A 13,351-nucleotide genomic window follows, 5' to 3' on the forward strand; every position below is an offset into this window, starting at 1 on the left:
TAAACATTTTAGAATATTACTGCAATTTAATCTAGCTGTTTTCTATTTGATGCTCAAGAAACATTTCTGATTATTATCAATGTTGAAAACAGTTTTGCTGCTTCAGATGTTTTGTAGAAACAGTGACAAATTTGTTTCATTATTCTTAGAAAGTTCAAAAAGAACATTTATTTCCAACTAAAATCTTTTGTGAATGTCTTTACTATTACTTTTGATTAATTTAATTCGTCCTTGATGAACATGAATGAAGTATGAATTTCTTTAAAAAAATCTTTCCAAACTCTTAAATGGCAGTGCATGCATTTGGCAAATGATTTTATCCAATGCAACTCACAATGCATTAATATATTTGGGATTTTATCATTATGCATTTAATTAGAAATCAAATCCATGACCTTGGTTGAGCTACAAAAACAGTTGGAACTAAAGTAACTACACTTTAGGCTATATGTTTTAAGAAAACATATTTTTGGGCCAGATTTAGGGAAAAAAGTTATAATAGCTCACCTAAAATGAAATTTGCTGGAAATGTACTCACCCTCAGGCCATACGAGATGTATGCGAGTTTGTTTCTTCATCAGAACAGATTTGGAGAAATGTAGCATTGCATCACTTGCTCAGCAATGGATCCTCTGCAGTGAATGGGTGGCGTCAGAATGAGAGTCCAAACAGCTGATAAAAACTTCACACTAATCCACAAGAAATCAACACCACTCCAGTTCATCAATTAATGTCTTACGAAGCCAAAAGCTACATGTTTGTAAGAAATAAATTCATCACTAAGGCATTTTAACCTCAAACCTTCACTTTTAGCCAAAATACCAGTTCATAAGCAATATTATGGCTAAATGATTTGTATTTTAGTCGGAAGCAATGGTTTAAAATGACTACGTTTTAACATTTCTTACAAACACACAACTTTTGGCTTCACAAGGTGTTAACTGATGAACTGGAGTGGCGTGGATTACTTGTGGATTATTGTGACGTTTTTATCAGCTGTTTGGAGTCTCATTCCGACGGCACCCATTTACAGCAGAGGATTTTTTGGTGATGGAATGCTGCATTTCTCCAAATCTGATGAAGAAACAAACTCATCCACATCTTGAATGAACTGAAGGTGAGCACATTTTCGGCTAGTTTTCATTTTTGGGTGAACCAGGCTGATAGTTTGAGATCTAAACTATTTGTTTACCCCTTTTTATTTATTCAATTGTTTGTTTGTACCGTGTCCATTATACAGATCAGATCAGATCTAGCACTTTGCAAAGGTCAGAAAGCACAACTATTGCAGTGAGTCAGGGATTACAGTATCAGAATATACTGTATGATGTTTTCCCCTCTTTTTTTGAATGGCCTTCATTTCTGAATCCATTTATTTGGATTAGCGGCTTACCAAATGGAAGTCAATGATTATGATGAGAGAGAGGAAAGAGAAAACTGATGTTTGAACAGCTTACAGGCTGAATCGCTGGCACGCCGGTTGGCTCCTTTCCTTGCTTGTTTATGTGGGCATGTCCGTCAATCGCCTATCATGAGCTCTTGGCACATCGGAGCATATGGTTTCCCCGCTTTGTGGTCCGTTCCAGTGACAGCTACTCTTTCAGAGCCATTTACGACCTAAGGACAAGAAACACACACACACACAGCGGCTTTTAAAATATTAAAGAATGGAATTATAGAGTAAGACCTACTGGAAATGTCAGCATGTCATTATTTGATGGCACGCAGAGTATATTTTTAGACTATGGAAAGGTTTTGCTGCATGGTTTTATACAAGTGTATTGCTTTTGTTCAGGTCGTACTTTCCCAGAGGTTTCACATTCACACGTTTGTCTAAAAAGGGCTGTAGAGCTCTAGCCATCACCCAGTTAACAAACCTCACGCTCTCTGCATCTGCGTTCGCTTTTACTGCGGGCGCTCGCACATCTGTCTCTGCTCGCAACTAGAGCTGTGAGATACAGCTAAAAAAAAAAAAAAAAAGTTGATATTTATATAACTGTGCTCTGAAATGTCTAAAAGTGTTTGATTTTTATTTAGATTTATGATAAGGAATCATAATTTCTATTTTTTCCTATTCATCCTTTCATTCTGTCACTAAAAGGCTTTTGTCTTTATTAAGAATCTGACATTCTGCATTACACAAATGCAGCCCTGAGGGGAGCTCTATGGTCAACGGATGCTTCTGTGGTCAGACAGATGGATTTGATCTGTGGTCAGTGGTTAGAGCGAGGGGTGTGTGTGCGTTTGTGTACTACTTCGGGAATGAGCTGGGCCAGACAGATGGCAGGTGGCTACAGGATGCATCTCATTTACAGCACTCGGATGAAGGGCTTGACCACAACGGCCATGACCACAGCTTGAATCAAGCTCTGAATCATATTTGACAGGCTTTTAGGACACATCTGTAATTATCAGCACTTACAACGTCTCACGCTTTTACTGTCAAACAGTATAAACCATCAACAGGACGGGAGTGTTTGATGGCAACATATGCTACTGTGCAAGATGCCACGTATTGTTAAAAATGCTACAAACATTCTAGCATCATGCTATCAATCTGTTAAAACTTGCTAGTAACATGTTAACTACACGATAAAACATTCTAGCAATGTCATAAAACATGTTAGCTAAATGCTAAATCATGATACAAACAAGCTAGCAAAAAAAGTCAATATGTTAACTCATGTTAACAACATGTTAATATGTGTTAGAAAAATGTCAGTAACATTAAATGTTAAAAACATGACAGACACATGCTAAAACGTGTTAAATCATGATAGAAACATGGTAGCAACATGTTAAAACATGTTAGCAAAATGCTTTCAAATCAGCTTAGCAATGCTTTCAATTCAAGTTAGCAAAATCATTTTAGCAACATGCTCGCAATGTGCTGAATCATGTTTGCAATATTTTTAAAACATTGTTAGAAACTAGATAGCAACATATTAAAACATGTTACCTCATGTTGGTGACATGTTAGATAAGTGAGAAAATGCTAGCAACGTGCTAAATATCTTAAAAACATGGCAACAACATGATAATACATGTTAGAAACATGTCAAAGTGTGTTAAATCATGCAATTAACATGTTAGCAACATATTAAAACGTTACAAAATGCTAAACCATTTTAGAAAAATACAATGTGCTGAATCATGTTAGAAATATTGTTTATACATTGTTAGAAACATGTTAGAAAAACATCAAAACATGTTAAAAACATGCTAGCAAAATGCGAAATGATGATAGAAACAAACTAGCAACATATTAAAACATGTTAACATGTTACCTCATACTAGCAACATGTTAATACATGTAAGAAAGTGCTAGCAACATACCAGATATGTTAAAAACATGGCAGCAACATGATAATACATGTTATGTTAAAATGTGTTAAATCATGACAGAAACATGCTAGCAACATATTAAAACGTTAACAAAATTCTAAATAATTTTAGCAACATGCTCACAATGAGCTGAAACATGTTAGCAATATTGTTAATACATTGTTAGAAATATGTTAGAAAAACATTACAACATGCTAGCAAAATGCTAAATCATGACAGAAACAACCCAGCAACATATTAAAACATGCTAGCTCATGTTAGCAACATGTTAATACGTGTTAAAAAAATGCTAGCAACATAGTAATTATGTTCAAAACGTGACAGCAACATGGTAATACGTTAGAAACATGCCAAAATGTGTTAAATCATGCTATAAACGTGCTAGCAACATATTAAAACATGTTAGAAAAATGCCAGATCATTTTAGCAACATGCTTGCAATGTGCTGAATTATGTTAGCAATATTGCTAATACACTGTTAGAAACATGTTGGAAAAACATTAAAACGTTAAAAACATGCAGGCAAAATGCTAAATCATGTTAGAAACAAGCTAGCAACATATTAAAACATTAACATGTTACCTCATATTAGCAACACGTTAATTAATACGTTAGAAAAAGCTAGCTACATACAAATTATGTTAAAAACATGGCAGCAACATGATAATACATGTTAGAAACATGCCAAAAGGTGTTAAATTATGATAGAAACATGCTACCAACATATTAAAACATGTTAGCAAAATGCAAAATCATGTTTGAAACATGTTGACAAAATGATAAAACATGCTATCAATGTGCTAAAACATGTTAGAAAATATGCTAATCATGTTAACAATGTTGTTAATACATTATGCTAACATGTTGGCAAACACTAAAACATGTTAGAAATGCAACAAATTAGATGCTATCAATGTGCTAAAACATGTTAGAAAATATGCTAACATCATGATAAAAAAATGGTAGCAACATACTTGACATCCTAACAACAAGCTAGCAATGTGCTAAATCGTGTTAGCAACATAATACATGTTAGAAACATGGTAACAATATGCTAAATGATGTTAACATCACGCAAAAATATCTTAAGATAATAAAAACATCCTAGCAATGTGCTATATCATGATAGAAACATGCTAAGTCATGGTAGGTCAGTGTGCTACAAGATAATACATATTAGAAACCTGTTAAAACATGCTAAATACATGCCCGCATTACATTAAAACATGTTAGTATTATTTTGTTGACTGAGTAAAATGTTCTCAAGCTTTTAGAAGTTATTTATTTAAACTTGGTGACAAGCAATGTGCAATGTTAGCAACATGCTAGAAATGTGTTAAAACATGCTAAATACATGCTAGCATTGTGCTAAAACGTGTTAGTAACATTTTAATGACTAATAAAATGTTCTTAAGCTTATAAAAGTTATTTAAAACTTATTATAGCCTTGTGGGCACTGCGCCGACATACAGCGCCATTGTGCTACGGGCGTCCCGAGTTCGAATCCCAGCTCGAGGACCTTTCCCGATCCCGCCCCCCTTCTCTCTCTCTCTTACTTCACTTCCTGTCAGCTAATGATCTGTCCTATCACAATAAAGGCAAAAAGGCCAAAAACAATCTTTTTTAAAAAAAAAAAAAAAAAAGTCTTTGTCAAGCCAGCATCAAATTTTGTTTAAACTTTACTCTTCTAGTTAAAGACTGGAATTTAAAGTATAGGCCAGTCATGTGAGGTCAAGCTTAATGAACCATCAGTATAATTGAGTGTCCATCTTATTGCTCTGTCCAGCTATAACTCAAATGCATGATTCGCTGTGAACGGTATCTGTTAATGAGTTTTTAATGGGCCGCTCATGACAGATGCAGCAGGGCCCGTGTCCCCACTTCTCAACGTGAGAATACAAAAAAAACCCACGTGCTTCGCTCCACATGCTAGCTCACTAACACACTGTCAGCGCTAGTATGCATGCTAAGCATTGCTGTCAGACGCATCTATTAAGACACATTCTAAAAATACCCGGCACGGGTCCTAACCTCGCTTTGTGAGGCCACTGAATAATTGCCAGCTAAACAAATGATCTCCCACCAGGGGACGAGTGAGGATGTTGAAGGAGCCGTTTCGGATGTCGGCTCGCAGGGACCTTGTCTTTATCTAGTGAACTGATTTCACCTGCAAATGAGGATTTATCTCTTTTCTCCTCAGTTTGGTAACACGAGAGCTGGACAAGATACAGTATGCTAAAACTCATTAGGCGCTTTTCTCATGTCGGGTGTTTATTTTATCCTCACAGTGCGAAATTTTGATGAGATGGATCTCTGGTGTTAGCAGGCACTGCAGTGTGTAATGGGCTAAAATTAAACACGATTATCAAAATATTAATTAGTGTGGCAGTCGTGCACAGACATTACAGATATGAGCTTTGGGTATATTAGGATACAGTGTGTTCCAGCTTTTCTTATACAGTTAACTGTGAATAATTAAAGCTATAAATGACCATGGCTGTGTTCCAAAACCTAGTGAGCTGACTAGATAGGCAGCAGTCTGAGATGGAACCTTATAAGTGATTGATTCGCAACACTCTTTATTTATAAAGTTTATTTATAAACCATTTATAAATGGCAGAAAGTGCATTGGATACTTGACTCATAATTGATTTCAGAGTTTAAAATTAGCATGTTACCGATTTAACGACCCAGTGCTCTAACAGGCATAAAATTAATAGTGCACATAATATTAAAAAAATAAATAAATTCTGATTTAGATTAAAATGTTTCATAAATATTTTTAGTTTGTAATAGAAAGATCCTTCTTGGGAAAAATATAAAAAAAAACATTATGCTTTGCAGTGATTGCAAAATTATTTTGGAATTTAATTTAAAATGTTTTATTAAATATTTTGGTGTACTATGTATTTTATTTGGATTAAAATATTTGCTGAATGCATGAATATAAAAAAAAAAATATATAATACAGAAATATGACTTTTCTAATTTGTTTGCAACAAAAAAAAAAAAAAAACAGCCCATGATTTAAAAAAAAAAAAAAACAATTCCATAATGCATTGTGATGTATCTTTATTTACATTTACATTTCTGCATAAATTTCAAGTAAAAAAAATGCCATAGTACAAAATATATAATAAATATATATTTTTAATAAATATAATTTTATAATAAATATATTTTTAATCAAAAATTTTCATAATTGTATGACTATTTCTCACTGGCATTTCTATTTAAATAGCACAGAAAGATTTACTATATTTATTTACTATACTATTTATTTACATTTACTATATCCCACAATGGATTAAAGTGTGCTAAAAGGAAAAATCTATCTAAAAATCCCTTTTTTACAGCTAGAAATGTAAATATCTGTATTCTGTTAAGTGCATAAATGCAAATAAAATTGCACAGTACTCAATTTTTTTTATAAAATAGTCCATTTTTAATTAAACTTTTAAAATACTTTTTTTCATTATTGTATGAAATTAGTATATCGATCATTGACATCTCTATTCATTTCTCTTAGCCCATTGCAATGCATAATGGGGTTGTTTCAAACCAGGATAGTTGTCCAAAAGACAGAATCTTTCTATGGCAAACAAAACAGAAACATCAGTGATAAATACTTCATACAATACCGATAAAAAAATTAATAAATTTAAAATGGGCTTTATTTTTTTTTATGAATTTTTATGCACTCACTGGAGAATTTGGTCATTTTATGTGTATTTGAGTATTAGGTTGCACCTAAATCCTGGGACAGCCTTTGTTTCGGGTCTCAAAATACAGTTCATGAGTCTATGAGAAAGCAACAGAGAACCAAAATCAGTCTGAATGAGTCAAATAAGTATTATCCTTATATGTCTTTCTGTTCACAATGAAACTAATGTGCACCTTTTCTCTTTCTCAAGACGACCACTTTAATTGGCCTGCTGAAGACGGCGAGGCTCCTCCGACTGGTTCGCGTTGCCAGGAAGCTGGACCGTTATTCTGAATACGGCGCAGCGGTTCTAATGCTCCTCATGTGTATATTTGCTCTGATCGCCCATTGGCTGGCCTGCATCTGGTACGCCATTGGAAACGTGGAGAAACCGTACCTGGAGCATAAGATCGGCTGGCTCGACAATCTCGAGGTGTCCCTTGGGAAAAGATGCAACTCTAGTGAACACTGCTCTGGGCCGAGCATAAAGGATAAATACGTGACTGCGTTGTACTTCACGTTCAGCTCGCTGACCAGCGTGGGCTTTGGAAACGTGTCCCCAAACACCAACTCAGAGAAGATCTTCTCCATCTGCGTCATGCTCATCGGATGTAAGTCTGAAAAAAATGCATGTATGAAAATAGCTTAAAAGGATTGGTCGTTCCAAAACTGACAATTCTGTCACCATTTACTCACCCTCATGATGTCCCAAACCAATATTTTGTTATTTTTTCCATTTAAAAAAACAACATTATGGTGAGTAAATAATGACAAAACTGTAATTTTTGGGTAAAAATGGCAATATATACACTACCATCCAAGCAAGGATACATTAACTTCAAAAGTGACAGTAAAAACATGTATAATGTTACAAAAGATTATAATTTTTAACTAAATGTGACCCTGGACCACAAAACCAGTCTTAAGTCGCTGGGGTTTATTTGTAGCAATAGCCAAAAATACATTGTATGGGTCAAAATTATTGTTTTTTTCTTTTATGGCAAAAATCATTAGGAAATTAAGTAAAGATCATGTTCCATAAAGATATTTTGTAAAATTCCTACTGTAAATGTATGAAAACTTAATTTTTGATTAGTCATATACATTGTTAAGAACATTATTTGAAGAACCTTAAAGGTGATTTTCTCAATATTTTGATTTTTTTGCACCCTCAGATTCCTGATATTAAAATAGTTGTATTTTGAACAAATATTGTCCTATCCTAACAAACCATACATCAACAGAAAGCTTATTTATTCAGCTTTCATATGATGTATAAATCTCAATTTAGAAAAAAATGACCCTTATGACTGGTTTTGTGATCCATGGTCACAAATAAAGTTTGTCAAGACAAACTTTGAACTTGCCTTGAGAAGCTAAGCAGGAAGTTTAAAAAGTTTTGAAAGCTAGAAGTTAGAAGGTTTTCAGTTCGAAGTACTTTTAAAGATTAGATAGATAGGTAGAATGTTGTTAGCATGCAGTGTTGGGGAAAGTTACTTTTAAAAGTAAAGCGTTACAATTTTGACACTGGTTAATAAAATGGGATTAAATACATAAAGAATATTCGTTTTATTTAACATATGTACATATTGCAGGTTTGCGTCATATTCTGGGTTTAAATTTCACTGTTTGTATTCATTTGGAGGATTACTGAACAGTTTTTTGAGTGAGACAAATTAATACATGTTCACATTTAGTCTAGAATACAGTAATATCATGTTTACTCCCAATTTCCCAACAGGAGACTTGTCAATCAGTAAATGGGGAAAAAAGTAACTAACATTACTTATTTGAAAAAGTAACTCGGATATTTTCTTAGAAATTCAAAAGTAATGCGTTACTTTACTAGTTACTTGAAAAAAGTTATATTATAACGCAATTCGTATTACTTGTAATGCGTTACCCCCAACACTGTTAGCATGTTACTAGCATTATTAGCAAGTATGCTAGTCATGATTAGAAAGCTACTAGCATGTTGTTAGTCTGTTTCTAGCATGATTAGCAAGTTACGAGCATGTTGCTAGCATGATTCTAACATTATTAGCATGTTACTAACAAGTTTGAATGGATTAGAAATACAGTACATAGAAGGGAAGATTGATTGAGTCTAAAGGGATTCTGGGAGTTTTGACAGTTGGCGTTTGAATAGTCTTGGTCTCATTTGAACATTCCGTCAATTTTAGTTTTATTCCTTATTTTTAGGAAAATCGTAATTTCGATCAGTTAGAAAAGATATAGCAACTCGAGTCAGACCAGTCTGAAGATCTGGGCTGAGTTTGGAGTTTGTAGAGTTAAAGCTCTAGGAGGAGAAATTTAAGTCTCAGAAGAAGAAGAAGAACTAAGTTTAAGTCGGATTTCAGTAAGAATGCAAATGCTGTCCCTTCTGAACTTCATTTTGAAAAACGCATCAATTTTTTTCAGCGGAAACTGTTTTCAAGATGATAATAATTTTCATGTTTCCTGAGCAGCAAATCAGCATATTAGAATGATTTCTGAAGGATCTTGTGGATCTAAAGACTGGAGTAATGATGCTGAAAATTCAACATTGCATCACTGAAATAAATTACATTTTAAAATATATACACATAGAAAACAGTCACTAGAAATTGTAATAATATTTCACAATTTTACTACATTTTTAATCAAATAAATGCAGCCTTGGTAAGCAGATGAGACCATCCTCAAACCTTTGAACTTTTGTATACCATAGCTTTTGTTTTGTTTTTTTTCAAGAACGCATTCAAATTCAAGTTTGATTGTGAGAAAGATTTTACAAAGCATAAGAAAAACATGTTAAATGAATATCTGAGAGGAAAATTCAATGGAAGTGCATGTCCTGAGATGACAGCAGTGAATTTGAAATGACCCAAGCATCTGTAAACTATTCATCCTGATATAATTAATCTCCGTTTCAATCTAGCAGATGAATTCTAATACTTTGAAACAATGCTGAAAATCAATGTTTATTGTTTTTCCATTTAAAGACCACATTACATCATCTTTAATCCATGTCTGTTGGTCTTTAGTCCAGCTAGTGGACTGGTAAATGCCGGCGAAGATATACATTCTAGCAGATTTAAACATTTACTACTGATGAAAATATTAATTAAATATTAATCATTTACTCAGGGGCAGATAATATCATCTGAATTTGACTAGAAATTGGCAGCCAATCACAGTTCGCGGTTGCAACATAACTAAAGTCTATTGGTGGGCAGATTGGCAAGTAAAACATTTAAGTAAGTAAGTAATAAATAAATAAATACATAAATGAACAATAGACTTGAATTTCAAATCCAATTCAAAATTGACTTTTGTAAAATATTTTTATTTACATTTCTGCTATGTATGCATAAATGTAAGTAAAAATGGACAATATATTGCTATTTATGGATACATGTAAATAAAATGCATAATACACATAATATTTAACAAAATGGTACATTTTTTGAATTATAAATTATAAATAAACTATTTTTTTGTATTCTTATTTACATTTCTGCTATTTATGCATAAAGGCAAATAAAAATGCATGATGCACAAAAATATTTAACAACAGTAAATTTTGAATTAGAAAATAAATAAATAAACATCCATTTTTAATCTAACACAAACTTGACTATTTTATTGTTTTGTGCACTATACCTTTTTTATTTACATTTCTGCTATTTATGCATACAGGCAAATAAAAATGCATAATACACAAATATTTAATAATAGTCCATTTTGAATTAGAAAACATAAATAAACATCAATTTTTAATCTAATTCAAAACTGACTATTTTATTATTTTGTGGACTATACCTTTTTATTTAAATTTCTGATATTTATGTATAAAGGCAAATAAAAATGCATAATACACAAATATTTAATAATAGTCAATGTTGAATTAGAAAACAAACATTTCATTTTTAATCTAATACAAAATTGACTATTTTATTATTTTGTGCACTATACCTTTTTTAATTTATGCGTAAAAGCAAATAAAATCGCATAATACACAAAAACATTTAATAAGAGTCAATTCTGAATTAGAAAATAAATAAACATCTATTTTTAGTCTAATACGACTAAACTGACTTATTTTGTGCACTATGTATTTTTATTTAGATTTCTGCTATTTATGCTTAAAGTCAAATAAAAATGCATAATACACAAAAATATTTAAGACAGTCAATTTTGAATTAGAAAATAAACATCCATTTTTAATATAATACAAAACTGACTATTTAATTGTTTTGTGCACTGTAACTTCTTTATTTTACATTTCTGCTATTTATGCATAAAGGCAAATAATGCGTAATACACAAAAATATTTAATAATAGTCCATTTTGAATTAGAAAACAAATAAACATCCATTTTTAATCAAATTCAAAATGGACTATTTTATTACTTTGTGCACTATACCTTTTTATTTACAGGCAAGTAAAACTGCAAAATACACAAAAATATTTAAGAGTCAGTTTTTAATTTAGAAAATAAATACACATACATTCATTTTTAATCTAACACAAAATAATTTTATTATTTTGTGCACTATATACCTTTTTTATTTACACTTCAGCTATTTATGCATAAAGGCAAATAAAGCTGCATAATACACAAAATATGTAATAAGACAGTACATTTTGAAATAATTAATTAATTAATAATTAATAAAAAAATAAAGTTAGTAAATCCATTTAGAATTTAATTCAAAATTTCTCGTAAATGCAGAAATGCAAATAAAAATGCATAAAACATTTATTAGGCCTTTAAAAATGTGACATACAATCTATCCCATCATTCCTCAGCAGACAGCACAGTTAAAACAGGTATCGAATCAGAAATAGCTGTTTAAAAACACATCAAGCATAATATTAATAATAACATATAAAGGAAACACGGCTGATTTGATCTAAATTGGCCTCCGCAGACAAAATGTACCTGGCATTAGCTTTCATCTGTGTGACACTGTCCTGTCCTCTCCAGCTTTGATGTACGCCAGCATTTTTGGGAACGTTTCTGCCATCATCCAGCGGCTGTATTCGGGAACGGCACGCTACCACATGCAGATGCTCCGTGTGAAAGAGTTCATCCGTTTCCACCAGATCCCAAACCCACTTAGGCAGAGGCTGGAGGAATATTTCCAACACTCGTGGACCTACACCAACGGCATCGACATGAACATGGTGCGTCTGAGGCATCCTGCTCTTCTTAATTAACCTTTTCAGCCATGATATTTTCATTGCACATGATTTTTATTTGAATTGATCCTTGGCTTAGATAGGATTGATCAGTGATGTCTTAGAGAATAAGGTCAATTCAAAACAATCATAAAACAAAAACCACATTGTTTTTGTCAGTCTGCTAAGCCAGGGTTTCCCAAACTGGAGTTTATTAGTTGACGATAAAAATATCAAATTAATTTAACATAAATATAAAAAAAAAAACGTGCGCTTAGAAAAAAAATATGAAATATATTTTACTTGTTTACCTGCATGTCATTAGACCGTTAAATGCTGTTAAGTGCTGTTAATTTTTTTTTTTTAAATATTACCTAAAATTTCTTAGGGGGTCGAATGACAGAAGTTCGGGAATCCCTGTGTTAAGTCACTTTTGTTGGAATAATTTAGTCCAAAATTTGTATTATCATTATTAATATTATTTTAACATTATTTACTTACTTGAATGTTGTTGTAAACCCACATGCTGTTATTTGTTCTGTGGAAAAAGAGAAATTTGATAAATCTTTATGCAGCTCTTTTTTCATGTAACAACAGTTCATGATCTGTATTAAAAAAAAGAAAGAAAAAAAGAAAAAGCACCATAAAACAATAACAAAATTATCTCATACGACCAGGGATATTTTAGCTAATAAAACTGAATAATAAATAATTTTAAATAAATTAAAATATTCAAAACACAATAATACATTTTAAAATACAAAAATTAAACATTTTATTTCAGCTAAGGCAACATTTTTCATTTTTATTTAGTGTACTAAAAGAACAAACAAAAATGAAAATTAAATAAAAATATGTACAGTATATGCATTTTAAAAATAAATTAATTAATTAAAAAATAAATACTAAACAAAAATACTAAAAATGCTAGAAACACAACAAAAAATGTAAAAATGTAAAATGTAATTCAAAATGTAAATGAAAACTATTAAACAAATTGTTTAAAATATTATAATTTGTTTATAATATTATTAACAAATATGACATTATAATAATTATGCCAAAATAACACTGCATACAACGAATGCAGCTGTGCACTGGAAAATTACCAAAATTAAAGATTGTATTCGTATTTTT

At 31.8% G+C, this 13,351-nt stretch overlaps 1 protein-coding gene and 1 long non-coding RNA gene across 2 annotated transcripts in view; one reads left to right on the forward strand and one right to left on the reverse strand.

Moving 5' to 3' along the window:
* The window catches only part of LOC127171220 (potassium voltage-gated channel subfamily H member 7-like), a 115,080-nt gene that overhangs the window by 71,294 nt on the left and 30,435 nt on the right, over positions 1–13,351 (forward strand). Inside the window, exons 7-8 of the mRNA XM_051119730.1 lie at positions 7,260–7,659; positions 12,021–12,220. Coding sequence (XP_050975687.1) covers positions 7,260–7,659; positions 12,021–12,220 — 600 coding nt within the window. The remainder of the gene's footprint in view (positions 1–7,259; positions 7,660–12,020; positions 12,221–13,351) is intronic.
* On the reverse strand, positions 7,552–12,754 carry LOC127171223 (uncharacterized). The gene is made up of 3 exons (XR_007828479.1): positions 12,716–12,754; positions 11,976–12,192; positions 7,552–7,665 (listed from the first exon to the last, which is right to left on the reverse strand). It is a non-coding gene; the product is annotated as an uncharacterized LOC127171223 (long non-coding RNA).

Source organism: Labeo rohita, chromosome 9 (genome assembly GCF_022985175.1).
Source record: "Labeo rohita strain BAU-BD-2019 chromosome 9, IGBB_LRoh.1.0, whole genome shotgun sequence".
Lineage (NCBI taxonomy): Eukaryota > Metazoa > Chordata > Actinopteri > Cypriniformes > Cyprinidae > Labeo > Labeo rohita.